Source organism: Leopardus geoffroyi, chromosome C3 (genome assembly GCF_018350155.1).
Source record: "Leopardus geoffroyi isolate Oge1 chromosome C3, O.geoffroyi_Oge1_pat1.0, whole genome shotgun sequence".
In the NCBI taxonomy this organism is placed as follows: Eukaryota; Metazoa; Chordata; class Mammalia; order Carnivora; family Felidae; genus Leopardus; species Leopardus geoffroyi.
This window is the reverse complement of record NC_059338.1, coordinates 64,230,258-64,255,161: the sequence shown is the minus strand read 5'-3', so window position 1 is coordinate 64,255,161 and position 24,904 is coordinate 64,230,258. Positions and strand designations below refer to the sequence as shown.

Below are 24,904 nucleotides of genomic sequence, written 5' to 3'. Positions count from 1 at the left end.
AACCTCCCTAGTAAATTGGTCAGATTTTCTACTTACGATACAGTCTCGGGAGACTGTATGTTTCTAGGAACGTCTGCTTCTCCTGGGTTGTCCAATCTATGGACAGAATTGTTCGCCATAGTCTCTAACGCTCCTTCGTGTTTCTGTGGTGTCAGCTGCGATTTCTCTTTCACTTTTGATTTATTTGAACCCTCTTTTTTCCTTGGTGAGTTTGGCTGAAGGCTTGTCAATTTTGCTGATCTTTTTCAAAGAACCAGCTCTTAGTTTCACTGATCTTTACCACTGTCTTTTTAGTCTCTATTCATTTCTCCTCTGATCTTGAGTACTTCCTTCCTTCTACTAACTTTGGGCTCTGTTTGTTCTTTTCTAATTCTTTTGGTGGAAGGTTAGGCTGTTTGAGATTTTTCTCATGAAGTCAAGTATTTTTAAATCTGGGAGGAGGGGAAATTCATGACACTTAAACAAAACAACACAACAAAAACCTCTTGATTACTTTTGGAGAAGTGAGCTGTGTCAGCGGTCCCCCAGACCAGCTCCTGGTTAGACCGTGACTTGCCAAGAAACCCACGGGACTGGGTACACAGCGGCAGTCGCAGCTCTCATTTACTACAGGGAAATGGACGAAAAGTGCAGAGGAAACCACGCACAAGCTGTCAAAGGGCCTCTCCCATGGAGTCACACAGGATTCACTCAGGTCCACCCCGCAAGGAGGGGGGACAACACATGTGAAATGTCCACCAGGGAAACTCACTGGACACCCAGCATCCAAGGTTTTATTTGTGCCTGTTCGTATAGGCACCTGCTTCTCAGCATGTGCCAAGATTTGGGGTTCCCTGGAATGGGAGCAGGTGTCTTGCAGAAATCACGCTATGCACACAAGGTCAGGTCTGGTGAGCTGCCCTTCCATCTTGCAACTGTTGGCAGCCCTTCCGAAAGTCAAGTTCTCAGATGCCATCCAAGGCCCCAGTCTTTTATAGGGACAGCAGCCTCTGACCCATTTTAACTCTTTTTCTACACCCCCCTCCCCAAACTTAGCCAAGCTGTTGCAGCAAATATTACCAAAGGACCCTACACAGCAGGGTGAGGGCAACCTGGAGTTTTGATTTCAGTCACAACTTTTAGGGCTCCTGGACCTAGCCAGTTAGAGCAAACCCCACTAAAGCAAACCCATAAAGGCTGACTTTAGAAAGCCGAGTGGCTTCCACCTGAGTTTTGGTGGGAACCCTCTTCACCCGGCCAGAGGTGGGGTCACGAGAGGGCACCCACACAAGAACCAATCCCAGAGGGCACACGTGACACCCCCCAGAACGGGAGGTTTACAGTGTGAGGGCCCCCAAGCAGGGCACGCATGGGTCAGGCAGCACCGGTTACAAGGCCCCCAGCGTGCTTCCTCACTGGCAGTGAACACCGTGGGACTCGCTCGAGGATGAGGATTTTTGTCCCCCAAAGCCGGTAAGCTGAAATCCTAACCTCGAACTTGACCGCTGGTGGAAGTAGGGAGCCTGGGAGGTGGGCGGGTCATGAGGGCCCAGGCCTCACAAATAGGACTGGTGCCCTTACCAGGGATCTGAGAGCCCCTCACTCCTCCCGCAACCTGAGGCCAAGGCAAGAAGCGGCCTAGGACCTCACTAGAAGGCTGCACCTGCCAGTGCCTGGATCCTGGACATGAGAAGGAACGGTCTGTTGTCTCTTAGCCACCGGGCCTGTGCTGCCCTGTTACCGCTGCCCAAACGCACTGACAGGGCTTCCGATCTGGCCTGAAAGATCAGTCGAATCTTGGAGGGTCTGCCCACAGACAGACCCAAACAGTTCTGTCCGTCGTGACCAGGTTATCGGCCTCCACTCTGTGCGGCAGGTGCGGGAACAGCCTCTCTGCTGTGTCAGCACTGTCGCTGGCTCGCAGGTGAGCAGCCTGGCGGATCCAAGGTGCTCGCAGCAGCTCAGAAAGGCAAGACGCAACGGCTGGTCTTTAGGACGAGGGGAGGAGCAGCATCGAGAAACCGGTCATGAAGGCCGCCTCCCTGCCCGCACACCTCCCCCGGCACCAGGATTTTGGTTTTCGCGGTCACGAAATCAGTGTGCGCCGTTTGGCAATCCTAACTTTACGCTTTAAAAATTATCCTTTACTCTCATCTGGACTTCTTTTTTTTTTTTGGTCTGGAAAGGACATATACGAGAACAGAAGCTGTCACTGGAAAATATTTTTATGTGACAAACTAGATGGACACGTCGTTATCAGGCACTGGTCAGGATGAAATCCTGAGTTTGCAGAAGATTTCACAACGGGTTTACAGGTCACCCCTCCTTCCCCCTGACCGTTTAGCCTGTGAAGGGCCTAGGGAGGAACACCCCAATTCTGTGGCTGCTGCATTTGGTAACGGCTCTGCCTCACTAAGGAGTGCAGGGGGAGTGGGGGGAAGGCGGTCTGGATGCCCCCCTGCTGTCACCACTGCAGCAGCCGAGGGGCCCCGCTCTCCCCCACTTGCGGGTTTTGGCAAGAATCCCTGGTTAGCGACACGGGGCCGAGCGGCTGGGCGCAGGGGGCCCTGCTGGGGAACGAGCCCCTCCCAGGGCACACCTGCATGCCACCTGGACGGAGCGGTCGACGTGCACGACACTTTTGTGGCAGAGGGCTCCGCGGACAGGGGTCCAGACCCGCAAGGGTCCCCAAGGAGGAGGTGGTTCCTGGGCCTGCACCTGCTTTCAGTCTGGCCCGGTGTGGAGCAGACAAGGGTGGGTTTCGGCCGACAGTCTGGGGCAGGCAATCGGGATCGTGATTTCAGGATTTTGAGAAAAGGCCAGGACAGTAATGAGTGAGTGAACACGGTGCACAGCTAGGGAGCCACGTTTCTAAGGTTAAGCAACTGAGGTCTTCCGAGGCCCCTTTCAAGACCAGCTGACAAATAAACACGACCGGAAAATCCTCACCTCCCCGCCTCAGATAACTGACAGTATAAGGGCTAATCAGTATCTAAAAACCGCGTTTTAAAACCCCGAAGTTCATCTGGAAATTGTCTCTCTCTGTATGTCGTCTGCCTTTAGAGGCTGCGAGAGGCAAAAACCCTATAAAAAATCCCAGTTGTGGAGACAGGCGTTCGTTTAATAATTGAGACTTAATCCACCCACTCTGCGGCTTCAAGAAGTGAGAGAGCTGTGTCCACTAACGCGTTTTCTGCCAGTATTCCCGAGACGGTCCCCGCATCCCCTATACAATTATAAGCATGAATCGTTTTACATCAACTCCTATCGTATAATCACAAAATACAAAGCCATTAAAAAATTCCCCTTTTCTTTCCTGACTGGGAATTTCTTCAAACCCCCAGCAGTAAATTTAGTGAAGACTGTTGTTCCAGCCGTCGGGGGAGGGCCAAGCTGGGAGGGGGTGGGGGCTCAGTAGCAGGGCCCCCCTGTCCCCCTTCTGACCTTGCTCCGGCCCCAGGAACGATTTCATCATGTCCCCTCCCACTCGGAGGAGGCAGCAACCAATGGTCAGCATTTCGGGCTCACCCACAACTCCACTTGGGGAACTGGGGGGCTTCCCTTTTCTCTTCCTGCCCGGAGAGGGAACGAAGCTCAGGCATCACCCGGGCTACACGTCCCTGCCTCACATCAGCGGCCTGGCTAAAACGGCCAGGTGTCCTGGGGCTGCATCTGTCATTCCCAGTTCCACAGGCCACTTCCCCACTCACAACGGACGGCAGCTGCCCCGTCTGCACACCGAGGACACGGGACTGGGTGCCATCCAGGATCTCTGCCGATTCTCCCATTCGATGGATCCCTGAACGCGTCTCCGGCAGATGGGGTCAAGGAGGCCTGAACCTTCTCTCATTCCTGGGGAGCAACCGGGTCGCCTCCGTGGAACTGGCGTATGCACGAGCCTGGGGGTGCTTCTGTAACTCCCATGTCGGCACAATCACTAGCGATAAGATTCTGACTCAGCCGGCCGTGCAGGGGTGGAAGCGACGTGAATCTTGCGTCCTACCTGCTGAGGGTCCCAGGGACCCATCCCAGGCCACACGCAAGCCCGGGCCTGTCCAGAGCCACGTGGGAAGGGATGAGGACCACCGGGATGGCAGCTTGTTCTGTCCCTCACACCCTCCGGCTTCTGCAGGATGGGACACTGCCCTGCCACCAGCCGCCACAGGTCAACAAGCAGAGAAGCTGTCTCAGGGCTAGCGGATTCTCCAGCCCTCATCTCACAGTCTCATGTCTTCCCTTTGGTTTCTGTTTTCAGGTCCTGCAATTCTCAGGTCTCCTGGCTTGGGAGTCCAGAACAGGGAAGGCAAGTAAGTGCCTGTGGGGTGTTCTGTTGGCAGAACGAAATTTCAAGACCGCAGAGATGGACGGCTTGTTAATAATTTTAAGCGCCAGGGAGAAAAATCATACTGGCAACTAATATAGAAAAAGAAGAATCTTGTGGCTAAGTAGCAGAAGTGGTTCAGGCTTTAATTTCTTTCTTTCTTTTTTAATTTTTTTAGCAGTGGAGACTTTTTTTTTTTGAAGTTTATTTTGAGAGGGAGTGAGAGAGAGCAAGGGCACATGTGAAGGGGGTGGGGTGGGGGGAGAAAGGGCAGAGACAGAATCCCAAGCAGGCTCCACACTGTCAATGCAGAGCCCAATGCGGAGCTCAACGCAGGGCTCGAACTCACCAAACGTGAGACCGTGACCTGAGCTGAGATCAAGAGTTGGACGCTTGGGGCGCCTGGGTGGCCCAGTCGTTTGAGTGTCCGACTTCGGCTCAGGTCATGATCTCAACGTTCCCATGTTCGAGCCCGATGCTGGGCTCTGTGCTGACAGCTCGGAGCCTGGAGCCTATTTCAGACTCTGTGTCTCCCTCTCTGTCTCTGCTCCTTCCCTGCTCATGCTGTCTCTCTCTCTCGAAAATAAATAAACTTAAAAAAAAAAAGAGTTGGATGCTTAACCAACGGAGCCACCCCGGTGCCCCAGCATTAATTTCTTTAAAGAGGAAGCTCAGGTTGGAAGGGAACGGATTAGGATAAGAAGGGACGATTATCAGTGCTCACCCTCCCCGCGGCGAAGTCGTGAATGGGGTCACAGTTTAACGCGGTGCCCACTCGGAAGCCACCGACCTCAGAAAGGCCACTCAGATGAGGCAAAGAACCAGAATGCCACGCTTTACACAACACGAAGACTCGGGAAGACAAGGAGGAAACGAGCAAAGGAAAGAGCAGTGCAGTGGGCACACCAGCGGAGGTTCTGTGCCTGAAGGAGGCAGGGTGACAGCGGAGGGCGTGTGCCTGAAGGACCGCAGGGTGACACTTGCCTCCGACAGTGCCGAGGAGAAGTGGTTGCAGTTCTTGTGCATCAGGTGGTAGGCGTTGCCCTTGTACTCCTTGCCCAGCTCCTCCACAATCTTCTCTATGTCGTCCTCCAGGAAGTCCGTGCTCCCTAAAACTACAGCTTCTCTTAAAGAACAAAAAGGAAAAGAAAGAAAGAGAAACCACAGCTGTGTAAGTTTCAGGTATGGAGAAAGAGCGTGTTTCAAGACTTGCTCATTTCCAGGGATATTCTGACTGGTTAACAGAGTGGAGTCAATGCACTACGACTAAACGGTAAATGAGATACTTTTACATTTTGTGTTACTTGAGCTTTTGCATTTCTACCCTAATCTCTTAAGTCCGTTACTTCTAAATCATACCAATGCAAACTTGGTCATTTTCTTTAGGAAGCAGCGTGTCATATACTGAAAACGCACGGTCCTGTTATTTTTACAAGCACCGTGGAAGCAGCCAGGTTACTGCAGGCCCAAATCATGCTGCAAATATTCCTGCTCAGTAATACTGGCCAGTGAAGAACTGGCCATAATCCCATTCAGAAATAGTCTTTTATGTTATTGGCTTCTGTGCCACGGGGACACAAACTACCAAACAACTACAGTTTTTTTTTTTTTTTTTTTAACAGCATTATAAAAACCAACCAACCAACCCCCAAATTAAAAACCAAACACCCTCCACCCAACCCCCACCCTGGAAATGCGACAGACATGATATCCAACAGAAAGCAGAAGTTAAGGCAGATACAAATTAGGCATCCAAGAAAACTACAAATACCTAGAAAACCCTTTCATCTAGCAGTCCTGCCAAAAGGGACACCCGAGGAACAGACTCAGGATGGCACTAGAGCAAATCAGTGACAGGCTGGGAGAACCATGAACTTGGTAGTGATCGACATGGGTAGTAGCCCTACCCTGAATTTCAATGTTAACAACCTCATTTCGCTATTCTCCACTTGGCAAGTTAATGATTATAGGCCCAGAAGGTTCTTTAGAGCTCCTTGAAACTAAGGTTCTAAGTATCTCTTCACATACAAACCTTAACTAAGAAATGGAAATTTGGATCATTAAGCTTTCAAATTCTCGGTAAGGTCCAGAGTATTTTCGTTTCTCGATAGGCGTACTGCATGCACCTTAACAATAGCTCCTCAGCTAATCAACTGTTCGGGTATTTCAAATGTATCAACAGTATCCCTTTCATCGGGAAAAATGAAAAGATTACAAAAAAAAAAAAAAAAATCCTACCACTTCTTTTTCTCTTCATGCATTTTATGAAAAAAGTTTTCATTTGTTTGGAGTATGGTTGACACGCAACGTTACGTTAGTTTCAGACGTACAACACAGCGATGCTGCATCTTTGTTTGCACTCGCTGGGAGAGTAAAGAGGTTTCTAATAGTGTCAGGTAGGTCACAGCGACCCTTTCTTCCATCTCTCTGCACGGGAGTCTGAGGGGGAAGCTATCACTCACATACACACGTTTTCTAAGGCAGAATCCAAGTTACATACTAAAGTAAGAACATTTCTAAAGTACACAAAATAACTCACGTGGGTCCTGAAAAAAAGCAAAAGACTAGGTTATTTCAGGCACTTCATCTGGCCGATTCTCATCTTTACACAAACTCCGACAGGTTTGACTTTAAAATAAATGTCAGCAACTAAAACAGCGTTAAACATTTTAACTTCCTAGATTTTAGTCTACAGAGTGACTTCCATAGGCCTGAAAACAAGCTTTGGCACCTAAGACAGTGTAATAAAAATTATCCTCCCTACTTACTTAAATTTAAATGTTTCTCCTAGTTCAGAAGCATTTCCTGGGGAAATTTCAAATATTCCAGAAAAGGGGTAAGGATGGCCACCATAAGCAAATTCTGAAAAGAGAAAACTCATGATTTTTAGTATTTATCACACAAAACTTAACCAGAATGCTGAATTAGCTTTAATAAATGATGAGGATAATAACGACACCATCTAAATATTTTCCAGTTTATCAATGCTTTTACAAATATCTCAGTCTCGTTTAGCTGTTACGTGTAACAACAGTCGATACAAAAGGCCTGATTCTGATAACAAAAGACACTCAAAGGTGACCCTGACTCGTCCCCTCTTGTTGGCAGGAGGAGGGTGACTATCGCAGGTGACCACGGTCTCTCTGCCCATGTGTCGTGCCAAAAGACATGGGCGGTCAGTTCTGCACTTTGCCGCTTTCCAAATTGAAGGCATCAAATTTCAAACTCAACACTTTACTGGAGAAACTGACTAACAGTAATGAGCTTTCATGGCTCATGGGTTGAAGGCTCTTGGTTTATCTTTGAATAATGAAACATTACCAAACCTGGAAAACTGAATTCAATCCCCCTCATTCAAGAAAACAAGCAAGCTGCCGAGTTAATGTATACACCTCTCCACACACACTCTCGCGGAAGATCTTTCAGCTCTGCGGGAACTACTTGTACTGAAGGATCATGGGATATAAACTCTCATCCAGAACAGAAGCGGAGAAGGAAGGAATTCAAATTGCTGGTATGAGATATTTAGATATTTAAGTGGCAAATCTTAGTGGACTTACTTTAAAAATTACAAACAAATGTTTAAATTAATCTCATCTCTTAAAATTTATTAAATCTAATCGTGAAAGGTCTTAGAACAAAGCATGGGTGAGAACAAGGCACATACCAAGTTTACTTTTGATTCAGACCTTCCAGAAAAAAAGCAAAGGTCTGGATAAGAAAGTGTTTGGCATTCAGTTCTGAAATACACATTAAAACTTATCTTAACGATAGGACTTTATAATAAACCTTGTCGATAATCAGGTTGGATATGGAAAGATTATGTTTAGATTTTTAACTTCTTCAAGTCCATTAAGGAAAGTCACAGAGCCATTTATTCATCTGTTCAAGAAGCGTCATTTACTTTCAGGAAGACATCTGACTTTAGCTTTGCTAAACTTATACGAACATGTTTCGAACCATGTTTCTGAAGACTCCTGAATCATTTGGTGGAGGGGCGCAATGGTTAGACAGGTAACAGAATAATGACTGGCACGTAAGAACACCTGGGTTCAAGTCCTAGTTCTAAGAACTATTAGCAGCTGATCTGATCTGACTTCCAGCTGATCTGAGCTTTGGTTTCTTCGCTTGGAAAATGGAGAAAGCGCCACAGGCCCACACGTCCTTCTCTACTTCACAGCAACGGGATCAAGCGGTTCACAACTTGGTAGCACTTAGAAAACTATAACACCAGAGATTCAGTTAAAGGGGAAACACGCAACTCTGGCAAAAGCGAAGTCAAACAAGGGCACAAACCCACAGATGACGAGGCCACCCGCAGCAACACGTAGTGACTGCTGACCCTTTGGGCAAGAGCCTCCTTGCTTTTGGGGATTAATTATCTGGGAGACAGACAGTGCAGGCTCCCAACTCACATGGAGCTTAAATGGCACATCTTTATAGCGAACGTGTGATACGCTATGCTGCACCCAGAAGCGGCTGGTGTGGAATGTAAGAAAGGGACAGGAGAAGCACCACACCGACCCAGGTAGGTAATGGAGCCTCTTCCTTGCACCAGCTACAGCAGGGATGCGGTCTTCACGGGGAACTCCAGGTGGACTGCAACGCATATTCTCAGGGCCCGCACAAAGGCCTCCTGACTGAAGCACGTGACAGACATTTCTGCTACGGGGTGAGTTTAGGATTCAAAATAATGTATTTTTACAACCCCGACGAAACTGGAAATGTGGTCCGTCTTATGCAGATCATTACTGCTTACAGCTTGACCTGGAGGAAATTATCCTGCACCAGCAGCGGGAATTAGAACAAAGGAAAAAGCTGTTAAAAACAAAGCTGCTTGGTTTGAGTGGCTCCTGTCATATTTATCATAATTAAGGGCAATGAAGAATAAAAGGGCTTGGGCTAATGACAAAGGCCATCATTCTTGAGCAAAAAGCTAGATGGAACCAAGGGCAGGATTTGCTCAGTGATATTTTCCAACCTTATAACTACACACTTGCAAGTCTCCAAAAACAAAATTTAATACTGAAATTCCCTCAGGAAATTGGTATTTCAAGTATGACACTCTAGCACCAATACTCTTCCAACCAGAATGATGGTTTTTCAAAGCACAAGGCTTCTTAGGAACTCCAGTATTTGTCAGAGCAAAACTGTGGTGGTGAAATAATCCAAGAAGCAACTGCTTTTTAAGCCGCTGTATTTGGGAGAAAAGATAACTCAACGAACGTTATGTTCATGAACTTGAGTACTTTCTCCTCAAATGCATTCAACTCTGGGCATTTTCCCAGACTACAGTACAAAATGTGGGGAGATTTTCTTCTACTTTCTGCAGTAATGTATGGAAGCAGTTGCAAAAAAAGAGGAAGACCTATAGTGATGATTTTGCGAGCGCTTTAAGAGAAAACAGTCTTCGGAAAGCCTGTTCACACGGTGGGTACACGTACCTCTGCCGTATACTTCAATTCCTGAATGAAAAACTCCAATTCCGATGGACGAGGTGTATTCATTCATCCAGTACTAGGAAAAAAAGGAGAGATTCAGAATATCTGTTCGTTTAAAACACAGTGCCACACGATAGCAATTATGACCCCTAAGTCCTTCACGGAACATCTAGGTCTTTCTAAGTCCATTTCTCAGTATTTTTCCTTCTGGCCTCCAAACACCGTGATAAAGGATTGGTCCAATCTCTGCGCCTCTGCTGGTACTATGAATGCCTCCATTTGCAAAGGCTTAGAGCGTAAACCATAAGACCTAAACCTGGTCAGGTTGGGGGGAAAAACGGATATAAAAGCTCTCCTGTGGCTTAAAAAAAAAAAAAAAATCACATATAATTTATGCTTTCACATCTATTTTTCTTCTAGCTTCAGCTTTTCCTCCCATTCTCTGGTGAGCTCCCTGAAGACTGGGAGATGTCTTACTAGTTTTCAAAAACACTTGAAAAACACCCATATGGCATTTCTGCCCTGGCTCAGTCCGAAGCTGGATAATGATAATATAGGAACAAATAAGAAGAGGCACAAAGGCTCCCACAACCTTCTTACCGTCGGCAGGAAGAAAACATTCCCAGAAAAGGTAGTATCTGAACTGGGTTTTTAGGAACCAATGAAATTTCCTCGGATAGAAAGTGGGGGGGGGGGGGTTGGGGCATAGGGGGATGGGGAGAGATGTCTGGAAGAGTGAAGGGAGTGCACCAGCATCGTGATGTGAATGCTGGGGGTGACCGCGGAGAAGCACAAGGACTGGAAAGGGTCTACCTAGAAGAATCGATGAGTCAAGAGCTCATTAAACAAACACTTAGGCGGCACTTAACAGTGTTACAAACCCATTAGATTTCTTCCAGGTTTAGAGGATAATTTGTCTTTAATTTTTCTGGGTTTATTCAAGTTTTACCCTTGGTTCCAGACCCCTAACCAGTTTCTCCCAGACCCAGGGGAGCGCACATTCACATACATTGCCGCAGGAAGCATAAATGGGCAAAATCGATTTATTTTGTCCTAAAATGTACCCGGAAGAAAAACGAAGCAGTAATAAGCAAGGGATATTTGAAAAAGAATAAGGAACTTTCTTATCTAGATATTGATACATTCATTAAACTGCTTTAGAACAAGATCCTTGCGTACATAAGAATCTGGTGTATGATAAAGTTGATGTTTATGATTAACGATAAAGGATGAAGTATTAAAAATGTGTTGACAAAATACATTATGCATAAAGATACACTTCATGTACCCAAGAATTCCAGTGTGCCTAAAAATAACCATAGAGAAGAAAATAAAATAGATTGAAAAAATTCTTAACTGAGAAAAGATGACCTAGATAAAAGCAAAACCTTAGAACTTACACCGGAAAACCACAGACGTTCGACAAACATTTCCAACTTTTTATTGGGTAAAACCGCATGAATGACATCAAAAGATAAACCACACACAGGGGGGTGAATTCGTAACACTCCATAGCAAAGGTTAGAATGAGCTGCGTCTTCCTCTCTAAAAGATTCTCTTTGGTTCCTGAGTTTTGACAGCAAGTCAGGAACGTCGTCATCTGAATCAGTTTGATTTTGGATACAGCAGTGAGGGTACATATAGGAAGGGATTTCTCAAGACTTTATCAAATCTACGTAATTCCAGAGTTTAGGTAGCAGAAATTCAGACCACAAAGGATATAGTGTACGAAAGCTCCATTAAAAAAATAACCCCCATGGACAAGTGAGAAATCACAGTAGAAATCAGTGGCTAACAAACATGAATGAACATTCTCACTAGAAAACAAAAAAATATTGATGAAAACAGTAAGCTACCATTCTTTTCTTAACCCATCAGATTGGCAAATATAAAAAATATTGCTAAATATTGCCGGTGTTGGTAAGGGTGTGAGGAAGCTACTGCAGAAGTGTGAATCAATGACAGTTAATTAACCATTCTACCTCTTGGAAATCTATTCTATAGAAATACTTGAACATATGCAGAGACATACTCCAGGATATTCACTGCAGCTGTCTAGAATACTGAAAACCTAGAAACATAAATATCAGTTACGGTAAATCCATAGTATAAACTATCATACAGCTCCTAAGAGTGAGGTAACTCAGTACAAAGGGACATAAAAAGACACATAAAGTAAAACACCAAGTCACGATATGTCATCTGTAGCATGGTCACATTATTTGCAAAATAAATAAATACGCCCTTCGTACATGTTTACACGCTAAATATGGAAAAAATACAACAAAACTGCCATCAACTACAGCAAAAGAAAGTTCGAAGGATACAGTTCAATCTCTGTTCACAGTTTGGGAAAGGGGCGTAGCTACAGCAGGGGCGGGGGTGCAGTATAAAGGGATACTTTCATTTTTACCTAAACATTTGAAGACAGTTATTGAAGTGTAATTGACAATATTACACGAGTTTCAGCTGTGTAACACAGCGATTTGATATTTACACACACTGTGACATGGTCCCCCTAGTAAGTCTGGTTCCCCTCTTTCACCTTACAATGTTATTGACGTACAATACATCCCAGTGAGCTATTTATTTTATAACTTGAAGTATGCACTCCTTACTCCTCTTCACCCATTTTGCCCTCCCTTTCCCAAAGACCCTCCCCTCTGGCAACCACCACCGTGTTCTCCGTAAGTCTGGGTTTTTGTTCTGTTTTGTTTTGTAGATTTTACACGTAAGTGAAAGCCGGCAGTATTTGTCTCTTTCCGTCTGCGTTATTTCACTTCTAATACACTCAAGGTTCATCCGTGCTGCAAATAGTAAGACTTCATTCTTTTTTATGGCTGAGTAATATTTACATGCTATACTACTCATATGGCTGAGTTCTCAATCAGTCAATCAACCACATTTGCTTTAGCTGTTCATTCACAGATGGACAACTAGGTTGCTTCCATCATCTTGGTTACCGTAAATAAATCTGCAATGAACACAGGAATGCACGTATCTTTCTGGATTAGTGTTTTCATTTTCTTTGGATAGATACCCAGAGTACTGGAATTGCTGGCTTATAAAGTTGCTCATGTTTTAATTTATTGAGGAGTCTACATACTATTTCCCATGGTGGCGGCACTAATTTACAATCCTACCGATAATTCAGAGGGCTCCCTTTTCTCCATATTCTGTTATTTCTTGTCAGAAGAAATACCTTGTCAGGTAACAGCCATTCTGACAAGTGTAAGGTGAGATTTCATTGTAGTTTTGATTTGTGTTTCCCTGATGATTGGTGATGTTGAACATCTTTTCATGTACCTGTACGTCTTTGGAGAAACACCTATTCAAATCATCTCCCCATTTTTTAATCAGACTTTTTTGCTACTGGGTTGTGTCAGTTCTTTCGCCCACTCAGCGGGTTGCCTTTTCATGTCGCTGATCATTTCCTTTACTGCACAGAAGCTTTTTAGTTTGATGTAGTTCCATTTGTTTATTTTTGCTTTTGTTGCCCTTGCCTTTGGAGTCAGATCCAAAAAAAACATTGCTAAGACCAGTATCAAAGAGCTAATCAGCGCCTATGTCTTCTAGGAGTTTCATAATTTTAGGTTTTACATTCAAGCCTTTAACCCATTTTGAACTGATTTTGTATATGGTGTAAAACAGTGCGCAGCTTCATCCTTCTGCACGGAGCTGTCTGGTTTTCCCAGCACCATTTATTAAAGACACTGCCCTTTCCCTATACTCTATTCTTGCCTCCTTTATGGTAAATCAACTGACCAAAAAATGCACGGGTTTATTTCCATGCTCTCTACTCCTTTCTACTGATGTATCTGTCTGTTTTTATGCCAATATCATACTGTTTTGATTACTAGAGCTTTGTAGTATTTGAAATCAGGGAGTGTGATAGCCCCAGCTTTGTTCTTCTTTGTCAAAATTGGTTACTCAGGTCTAAAATCTGTTTAGAATTATTTCTAGTTCTGTGGACAATGCCACTGGAATTTTAACAGGGACTGCACTGAATCTGTAGATTGCTTTGGATAGCATGGACATCTTAACACTATTAATTTTTTCAGTCCTTGAGGACGAAATATCTTTGCTTTTTACTTGTCTCCAATTTTTTTCATGAACGTATTATAGTTTTCAGTATATAGGTCTTTCACCTCTTTGACTAAATTTATTCCTAGGTATTTTACTCTTTTTGATTCAACTGTAAATGGGACGTTTTCTTGATTTTTCCTTCTGACAAGTCTGTTACCAGTATACAGAAACACAACTGATTTTTACATATTAATTTTGTATCCCACAACCTGAGTTTTTTATTAGTCCTAACAATTTCTATATATGGTATCACGTCATCCGTAATAGCGGCCGTTTTACTTCTTTCTTTCTAATTTGTATGCCTTTTATTTATTTTTCTTGCCTAATTCCAGTTATATGCTGAATAAAAGTGGGGAGAGTGGGCATCCTTGTTTTCTTCCTGATTTTGGAGAAAAAGGAGGAGGTTGGTGGAGAACAATGTTTACCGGGTCTCAAAGTATCGTACCCCACATTTCTCTAAATTACAAGAAAAAGAAAGACACCTTTGACAATATGAAAAAAAATACGGTGAATATCTTATGTGGGTGACTGAACAGAATCACCAACAGCTGGACACACCGATGTTACGTGCCTCCTGATGTGATAAAATAGAAAGGCCACAACATTTTCTTTACTGGTTTTGTCAAGATATGTTTAACATATCGTATGCTTCCATAAGGAAAAAAATCAGTAAGCCTGGACTACGGGATATTCTATAAGTAACCTGGTCTTTTCAAAAATAGTGACATAAAAGTCAAAAGAAGAGTGGTTATTACTCTTTAAAGAAGATGAAAAAGATACGACAACTAAATGCAATGAAGGAACCCTGACTGCATCTTACATTAAACCCCCGTCTTCTTCCCCAAGACTTTATTAGGGGAAATAATAACGAATGGGAAAATTCTTGGGTGTCATAACAGTACTGTGGTTAGGTAGAGAGAATGCCCTGTTAGGTAGGAAATGCATGTTCAAGTATTTTGAGATGAAATGCTATAATGTTTGTGACTTTGTGTGGGTGTGAATGTGGGTATGTGTATGTGTAAGAGAGGGTATGAGAAAGCAAACGTGGTTAAAAATTGGTGACTCCAGGTGAAGAGTATACAGACTACTCTTCTTTCCAGTTTTCCTTCTCTGAAGCCATAAACATTTTCAAAATAAAAAGTTAGGGGGAACTAAAGAAAATGATCTGGTTCTCGCCTCCTTCCAAGAGAAGAGAGGCTTTTTCCATTTTTCTTGCTATCCTCCTCCTTTCTCTCCCTTTTCAGAGAAAGAGTAGAAAACACCACAAGGGGATCAGCTAGTCTGCACACAGTTTTTGCTAGGCTTTTGCAGTCACTGGCTGGTTTCCTTTTCTCTAAGACTTAAACTGCCTTTTCCATTTGAAAAATTCCATTGTTTATGCTGTTTGCAACCAATAATTTGGTCTGTGTACTGTTGATTTCTTTAACAACAGCACCGACAGGCTTTTGTTCTGGATGCAGACAGCTCCGCTTTAAATGTGACCTTTTCTCTTTTTATAGAGTAGCTTCTCTTTCAAAATATAGAATATTCTCCACAGAGATATATCCAAAATGGTTTGTCTGCGATAACTCAAAAGGTTTTACACTCTTAAGAAACGAAACATTTATTTCCATTTAATGTCTAGTATCGCTTAACTTTAACAATTTATCTTTTAGGTGAGCAGTAAATAGCTTTTATAATAAATATATAAAGTGCTTTTATAATAAATTTCTATAATGGGAATCTAAATGCTTTATTAACGGAAAGGTTTTCACGAAAATAAAAATCATACACAAATGGTGACTTCTGGCCAGGAGTTAAGACAGGGAGGGCAAGGAAGGGAATGCACTTGCCAGAGTGGGGATCTTGAACTCAGATCTTTTATTTTCTGCCCTTTCACAACTGAAAATAATCTCTCCGATGCTTAGAACTCCTTTAAGTTGCCTGGGTAGGTACTCTACTGCTTTAGAGTCGGAAATGTCCCTGCATTTGAGACTTTACATTCTACGAAAGAAAAATGTGTATGTTTTGATGCATTTCTAGAGTTGGAAGATCTGTAAAATATGAGAAACATAAAAATGAGAGAGAAATGTCCTATCCAAACATCTGGCCAGTCCCTTGGAGTTCACTCTAAGGAGATCTGATCTCCATAACGTTTCTAATGAAAATTGCTGAGACACACGACAATGGCAAATGAACACTTGGTAGCATTCACCTCCACTCTCGGATGGAAAGTTGGACCATCAGGTCAAGTGTTTTTGTTCAAGGTTTTGAAGCCTACAAGTTGCCAGGAAGAGGAGGTCTTAACCCAGAGACATTCCTTTGGACAGTATTAAACAGCAGAAGCTTACCCCCTCCTAACATCATTTTTTTTCTCAAAGGCTGTGTCTCAATATTCTGTGCCGGGCAGGCATTAAAGTTGAGGCTGTTTATTCACTGTTAGCAATAACAATGGGAGACTCGACAGTACTTTGACTTTCATGTTTCTTTGTAGTTTCTATACCTAGAAAGCCCCCAAGTTTAAGAGTTAATTTCTTTGTGAGATTAAAGTAACTATTTACTAGTTGGAAATCTATGACTAGATCTCTTTACTGGCCTTACAGAAATAAAAAGGATTATACGGAATGCTATGAACAACCGTATACCAACTGAGACAGAACGAACAAATTCCTGAAAAGACACGAACTACCAAAACTGACTCAAGAAGAAATAAAAAATCTGACTAGATCTATAACAAATGAGAATGGAGAAAGAGAGAGAGAGAGAGAGAATAGTAATTTAAACTACCCATGAATAAAAAGACTATACCCAGATGATTTTGGTGAATTCCACCAAATACTTAAGAATCTAGTACCAATTCTTCACAAACTACTCCCGAAGAAAGAAAAGGGAACATTTCCCAATTTATTCTACGAGGCCACAATGAACTTGACACCAAACACAAAGACCTCACGAGAAAACTACAGACCAACATCTCTTATAAACACAGACTCAAAAATCCTCAACCAAATACTAGCAAATTGGCTCCAGCAACATATAAAAAAAGGCTATACACTGTGACCAAGTGAGATCTCTTCCAGGAATGTAAAGTGGGTTTAATATTCAACAAATTAATGTACTAAACCATACCAACAGAATAAAGGGCAAGCCCCACACAATCATCTCATTAGATGCAGATAAGCACTTAACAAAATCCAACACACTTTCAGGATAAAAACACTCAACAAACTAGGAATATAAGGAAACTTCCCCAGTCTGATAAAAGGCATCTATGAAAAGCCACAGCTGGCATCATACTTAATGGTGAAACACTTTAGGCTTTCTTTCCCTTTGAGATCAGGAACAAAACAGCAATGTCTGCTCTTGCCCCTTCCAAGAGACTGTACTGGAAATTCCAGCCAGGGCAATTGCAGAAGAAAAAGAAATAAAAGACACCCAGATTGGAAAAAAAGAAGTAAAATTATCTCTATTTGCAGATGATGTACCCTTGCATATAAAAATCTGAAGAAATCCACTAAAAATCTATTAACACTAATAAACAAGTTCAGCAAGATTGTAAGGCACAAGATTAATATACAAACATCAACTGTATTTCTGCATCCTAGCAATGATGAAACTAAGAAAATTCCATTTACAGTTACAGCAAAAAATATTTAGGGATAAATTTAACAAAAAAATGTAACTCTGTATCGGAAAACGATAAAACATTATTAAATACCTAAATAAATGGAAAGACTTTCCATGCTCACAGAATATAAAACTTAATATTGTTAAGATGACAATCTTCCCCAAGTTGACCTGTGGAATCACTGCAATCTCAATTTTTTGTTGTTGTTGTTGCAGAAATTGGTAAGATAATGCTTGAAGTCTAATATCCAAAACAATCTTGAAAAAGTCTGAAGACTGACACTTCTTGACTTTAAAACTTAGAATTGAGCTATAGTGTGTAACTGCAGACATACAGATCAATGGAGAAGAAGTCAGTTTAGAAATAAACTCTTACACGTATGATTAACTGATCCTTGACAAGGGTGCTGAGACAGTTCAATGAGGGAAAGAAAGTTCTTTTAAAAAATGAAGCCGAATGGGGCGCCTGGTGGCCCAGGGGGTTCAGTGTCCGACTTCAGCTCAAGGTCATGATCTCCAAGTTCTGGAGTTTAAGCCCCGCGTCAGGCTCTGTGCTGACAGCTCAGAGCCTGGAGCCTGCTTTGGATTCTGTGTCTCTCTCTCTGCCTCTCCCCTGCTCGTGCTCGCTCATGCTCTCTCTCCCTCAAAAATAAGCATAAAAAAAAAAAATAAAAAATAAAAAAAAGGAAAGAAAGAAAGAAACACAAACTGGATATCCACATGCAAATGAATGAAGCAGGACCCCCACCTTACACCATATACAAAAATTAACTCAAAATAGATCAAAGACCTACATGTAAGAGCAGCAAACTATAAAACTTTTAGAATAACAAAAGTGTATCTTCATGATCTTATATTAGACAATGGCTTCATAGTTGTGACACCAAAAGCACGAGCAAAAGAAAAAAGGAGAATAAATCAGATTCACAAAAACTAAGACATGTACGTTCAAAGTTCAAAGGGCACTATAAAGAAGTAAAAGGGCAACCTACAGAATGGGAGAAAATACTGGCAAATCACGTATTCGGTAAGGCATATATATCCAGAATATATAAAGAGCTTTTAGAATTCAAGAACAGGACATATAATCCAAGTTAAAAAATGGGCAAAGGATCTAAACAGGCATTTCTCTAAAGAAGGTACACAAGTCAAAACCATTAAATACCACTTCACGCCCACTTCAATGACAATAATCAAAAAAGACAAACACAAGCTGACAAGGATGTGGGGAAACAAATCCTCATACGCTGCTGATGGGAATTCAAAATGGCATGGCAGTTTTGGGAAAGTTTGGCATTTCCTCAAAATATTACACCTAGAGTTACTCTATGAGCCAACAATTTCACTCCTGGGTTTACACCAAGAGAAACTGAAAATACACAGTGACATGAAAACTTGTAATCAACATTCATAGCAGTATTACTTAACGATAACCAAAAACCAGGAACAATCGAAATGTCCATCAACCGATGAATGAATGAAACGTGATATATGTATACAATGTAACACCACTTCTCAACAAAAGGGATTGGAGTACTGATGCAGGGGACAACATGAACGGACTGTGAAAACATTATGCCACGTCAGGAAAGACCACAGAGCATATGATTTCATTTACACGAAATGCCCGGAACAGGTAACTTAAGAAAACAAAGTATAGCAGTGGTTACTTTCGGCTGGGAGGTCTGCAGGGAAATGGAAGTGTTTGCTAATAGGATGGGGTTTCTTTTCAGGGTGAAGACAAATTTTTAACATGGAGTGTGATGACTGTAGGATTCTGTGAACACACTAAAATCCACTGAACTGCACACAAAGGGTGACCTGGATGGCATGTGAATTATATCTCAAGAAAACGGTTCAAAAAACGCGAAGAACAGAAATAAAGGATCTATGAACTGCAGATAAACGGCAGAAGAGCCTGTCATTTTGTAGTCGGCAAACTTAAAAACTGTTCTATAAATACCAAGTGTCCCCCAAGGACAAATTTTCCTTTGAATACAATACATACTTAGTTCCTTTGGAAAAAAAAAAATAAGGAAATTTGGCATTATAGGAAAGTTTTCCCACTGTTAGCAAAATGAAAACCAAAAAAATTCATGAAGAAAAAAAAAGTTTCCATTTCCCTGTGCTTACTCTAACAAATGGTCCAATGTAAACTTCAATCTGAGTGAAATAAAATATGCAGATCATGACCGTGGGGCTTTCGACCAAAACAAAAACAATGAAAAATATACAAGCTACTGTAAAACATTTTCTTTAAAAAAAAAGTTTTAATGTTTATTTATTTTAGAGACAGAGAGCACAAGAGGGGGAGGGGCAGAGAGAGAGGGAGACACAGAATCTGAAGCAGGCTCCAGGCTCCGAGCTGTCAGCACAGAGCCTGACATGGGGCTTGAACCCCCAAACCATGAGATCATGACCTGAGCTGAAGTTGGATGCTTGACCGATGGAGCCACCCAGGCACCCCTGTAAAACATTTTCTAATGACACAAAAGGTGGTCCAATTAGTTCTTGAACTCTTATCCCCAGTCAAAAGCCTTTAAATAGGTTACTTCTCAAATTTCGGACAGCTGCCTTCAAAAATCACATAGAAGCCAGGCTATAAACAAATAACAAACACATCAAGAACAGACAAAAAGATGGGGCGCCTGGGTGGCTCAGTTGGTTAAGCGTCTGACTTCGGCTCAGGTCATGATCTCACGGTTCATGGGTTCAAGCCCCGCATCTGTGCTGACAGCTTGGAGCCTGGAGCCTGTTTCAGATTCTGTGTCTCCCTCTCTCTCTGCCCCTCCCTCACTCATGCTCTGTCTCCCTCTGTCTCAAAAATAAATAAACATTCGGGGCGCCTGGGTGGCGCAGTCGGTTAAGCGTCCGACTTCAGCCAGGTCACGATCTCGCGGTCTGTGAGTTCGAGCCCTGCGTCGGGCTCTGGGCTGATGGCTCAGAGCCTGGAGCCTGTTTCCGATTCTGTGTCTCCCTCTCTCTCTGCCCCTCCCCCGTTCATGCTCTGTCTCTCTCTGTCCCAAAAATAAATAAACGTTGAAAAAAAAAAAATTAAAAAAAAAAAAAATAAATAAATAAATAAACATTAAAAAAAAAAAAAAAAAAGAACAGACAAAAAGCAACTCTAAATACATATATTCTGGTCAGGGACCAGAATGAACATATGAACAGCAGCATATTACTGCCAAAATTCTTAGAATTTACATGATGAAGGAGATTAGATGTTTTTCTTTGGTGTTTTTTTTTTTTTTTTTTTTTTCCCTGAATGAATTCAGAAGGAAAGAGGGGAAAGCTTCCGTGGGGGGGGTCAGTCATAGAGAGTGATGCCCTCCAAATGAGTCTGTTCTGATTGGGCTTCCTGGCTCTATTATTAGAGCACAGGCCTGAGAGGCTCCACCTTTAAAAACCGGGCTGGCTGCCTGTGGAAGACAGGTCAACATGCCTTCAAGGTCAGCATGCCTTGTCGAGTCCTTCGCCCTCAAAGTCCTGCCAAGGCTTTGCAGACGATATGGATGGTGCCTGTTTTAAGTGGGGGTTTAATAAGATAAGCGTAAACAAAACAAAAAACTATATGACAGCTGAGCCTTTTCCTAAATGACTTCAGTTGCAAAACTTCCCTACCGTGATTTAACCACTATCCTCCCCCAAGTCCAAGATTTTTGAAATTAACAGTAGGGTTTCTCAGTCCTTCTCTGACATGGTTTCCATCCTTTGTGTTTACTTTATCTCCCCACAGAGCTTTAACAGAGCTTCTCAAACCTGCTATGGAAATTCTTGCTTTTGTAGAACACCATAAAACACTGACATTTTCCAAAAGAAACAAAAAATACACAACATGAGCTCCCAGCCAAGAACACACGTCCATGAAAAACAAACAAACAAAACAAGCTGCTGAGTTAGATATGGCTGGATGTACGCAAGACTTCTGTTAATTTCTGCTGGATACGTCTTCCCGGATTTTGTTGTCTAAACAGTAGCAGGTGCCAAGGTTTACAGTCACGTACTTGGGAAAGATGGATAACCCAGAAGTGTTTCACCCAAAAGCCGTTCATCCGAACTGGAAAAGACCACTTTTACTCCTAAGAGCTTGGTTCAAGTGTAAGAGTACAACTAGCATTCAGGGGACTAGTTTGAGAACTGTCGCTCCCAGAGCTCTACAGACTGACGCCGGGGCTGGCCATCACAGAGAGTTTATCACACAAAGGCCACACTGCGAGAGAGAAGGGACACAGAACGTCAGGGGCACATCCACAAGAGGTGGCTATGTGCCAAATTCACCCAGTGCTGAGGAAGAGAGGCCCTCAGTGGATCATATGAGAAATCAGACGTTTCTGTCGCAAAGGAAAATGGTCAAGCTGCCAGACGCTCCCACGAATTAGTCTTCTCTCAAACCACGAAACCAGCAAGTTACCACAGTGTCTCCCCATCAACCACCTACTTAAGTCATCTGGATGGAGGGTATCGCCTGGTCAGCTGGCTTCATCCAGAGCGCTCCTTCCCTTCGGGTCTAACAGGAAAGCCCACAGTGTTCCTTTATTCCGGGCTAGATCCCAAGGACGTGGCTTCTGTTACACTTGACTACAGAGATATTGCTTGGATAGAAAGAGGTTGATCCAAGTACGACAACCCACACGGGCTGAAGAATCTGAACGATAGTGGAAAAGACACTGGGCTGTCAGGAGACCAGAGCTCTTTGCTTTGGTTTCTTCTGATGCACGTATATGAGAACTTCTTCAAGGTCCCCTGTTGGTCTCAAAGAGCGTTTGGATTCCAATTCAGATCCTGGGGCCTGAAAGCCTCGGTTCAAACTCTGGCTTCACTGTTCGCTAGGTGCGTAACCTAAAAAAGACGCCATCTTCTCTGTCCTTATTTATAAAATGGGGATTATTAATAGATAGCATACACCACGTGAAGTCCTCAGAGGGCTACCTGACCCGCCCGGGAAACAGGAAGCGTCAGGAGTAGCAAACACGTTTACTGACCATGTGATCCTTCCCTCATGCTTTCGTCTTACCTACCGGGAAATGGCCGTACGCTCATGTAAATAAGCGGCTCAGTGCCAGCTATCTGCTAGATCTCGGAATTTTCAAGAATCTTTGGGAGCCGATGTCAAATTCCCAGGAGCAGTGACTCATTACAGTGAATAGCAAACAACGGCAGAATTAATTTGCGTCTGCTTTAAGAATCCCACACGCGATCATGTATCCTCTGGAGGAGCACAGGTTTGAGGAACAGGTCTCCATAAGTATGCCAGTGGTGTCACAGGGCGCTCCTACAGTCACGAACAGGAGCGAGGAACTGGAGAGCCACACGTCACTTCGGCACTGGGCCATCACGGCCTGGGCCTTCCCAAGCATACAGAAGAGGGCCGAGGAAGGAGCACGGATTCCAGCTTCACCTCTTCCGACACCAACCGCCACGGAAGTGTAGAGGGCTTTTCGAAGCTTTTTAAGTATTAATATAATAAAAGGTAAAAGGAAACACTTCACAGGAAACCTATCATCTTAAAATATGTGGGAAGGCAACAAATACATCGATAACTGCAATTACTTTTGAGCTCCATCTTGCCTCAATGCAAAACACTGACCTAAACATTTCCATTTATTACTTTAAAGCACTGTTTACAGAAGTGAATTGACTGTGGTGTATTACAGTCCTATATTAAAATGTTATGTTATTCTTCTGACAGAGAACTTTCATTAAACTTCATTTCAGTCAGTGATTTGACTTATCAACTTAATAAAATTTTATGCTTCCTGTTTGAAAGCAGCAGTGAGGATACATGCTATCTCCCTAGTCTGGAACTTAAAACATTTAATATAACCACTTAGGTGCTGGGCCTGACTTCCTCAAAAGGTAGTATTAACTGATCTAAGTATAAAGTATGATGGTTTCCCCTAAAAAAAACCCGTGTTCGTGTGGGTTAAGGCAAGTGTTTTACTTAACTCCCATAAAAAAGGTGTTTAGGGGGGGGCGCCTGGGTGGCGCAGTCGGTTAAGCGTCCGACTTCAGCCAGGTCACGATCTCGTGGTCCATGAGTTCGAGCCCCGCATCAGGCTCTGGGCTGATGGCTCAGAGCCTGGAGCCTGTTTCCGATTCTGTGTCTCCCTCTCTCTCTGCCCCTCCCCCGTTCATGCTCTGTCTCTCTCTGTCCCAAAAATAAATAAACGTTGAAAAAAAAAAAATTTAAAAAGGTGTTTAGGGGAAAAGAGAAGGCCTTTCACTTACTGAGTTAAAAATTAAAAATAAACCGCGAGTAGTGGAGACTGGGGTAATTCCCATAGTGCCATCTCATATAAAGCCGTCTTTGACATTCACACTGTTTGACTACCTCAGGAGGTCTTTTTGGTACCACTGGATTGAGTCCTAGATAATCTTACAGCAAATGCTACTTAATAGTAAATCTTATTAAAATGCTATCTATAGAGCCTTACCATCAGGCTAATCGTAAAACAGAGTCAATAAAAACTCACTGAATGAACTGAGACAGACTACTTTCTTTTCTAGATAAAACCGTAAGCATCCAGATCTGTTAATTTGCTTTATACCGTAAGAAGGATGGCACACTACATATTCTATTCCATTATCATTATTTCTAAGAATGTCCAATTTTTTCATTACCAGAGAATGTTATCTAAAATAAGCACATTGGGGTGCCTGGGTGGCTCAGTTGGTTAAGCGTCCAACTTTGACTCAAGTCATGATCTCGCGGTCCTGAATTCGAGCCCCGCGTGGGGCTCTGTGCTGAGATCTCAGAGCCTGGAGCCTGTGTCGGATTCTGTGTCTCCCTCTCTCTGCCCACCCCCGCCGTCCGCTTGTACGGTCTTGCTCAAAATGAATAAACGCTAAAAAATTTAAAACAATAAATAAAATAAGCACATCACTCACTTTCTGGGTCTTAGGAAAAAAAATCTTTACATAACATTAACATTTTCATTACCATGCTATCTATAAATTGTTGATAACCTTAGGTATTAAGCCTCGATCTTTATTTGCTAGTAATTTTTTAGTTAATAGGGTTTCAAGTTTTGTAAATGTTCTGTAAAGCTTTTTTTGAGACAGTGTAACCATACACACACACACACACACACACACACACACACACACACACACAGAGTCCCAGTGTATGTTTGTTTCAGCAGAACTATTCAGCCTGCACCCTCTTTTATTAAATCACAGTTCTGACGATCCATTTTAAGGTTAGTCCAAAGCTGGCCTTCCCAAGGACTGTGCTTTGAGACTTAAAGCTCCACAGCACTGTCCTGAAGTTCACGAGCATGAGTACACATCACTACGCACTCACAGGAAACTTAAAACCAAGGAAAATGTGCTCCTATGCATTTCACATAACGTCAGTTTCCTCCGCTTTATCAACTAGGCAAACCAATTTTCAAAAACAAATTCCTGTGCTTGTCAAAAAACCTAATTTTTAGGACCCACCACAAGCTAGACCCAGGATAACTGTAAA

The 24,904-nt window shown here is 42.9% G+C and overlaps 1 protein-coding gene across 3 annotated transcripts in view; it reads right to left on the bottom strand.

The window, feature by feature from the left end:
• DESI2 (desumoylating isopeptidase 2) overlaps positions 1 to 24,904 on the bottom strand; it is a 45,517-nt gene that overhangs the window by 4,401 nt on the left and 16,212 nt on the right. For 2 of the 3 annotated variants that reach the window (XM_045453181.1, XM_045453182.1), the window contains exons 2-4: positions 9,745 to 9,817; positions 7,069 to 7,162; positions 5,285 to 5,426 (exon numbers count right to left, since the gene is read on the bottom strand). In XM_045453181.1, the coding sequence (XP_045309137.1) occupies positions 5,285 to 5,426; positions 7,069 to 7,162; positions 9,745 to 9,817 (309 nt within the window). The remainder of the gene's footprint in view (positions 1 to 5,284; positions 5,427 to 7,068; positions 7,163 to 9,744; positions 9,818 to 24,904) is intronic. The other variant, XM_045453183.1, reaches the window with a different exon arrangement.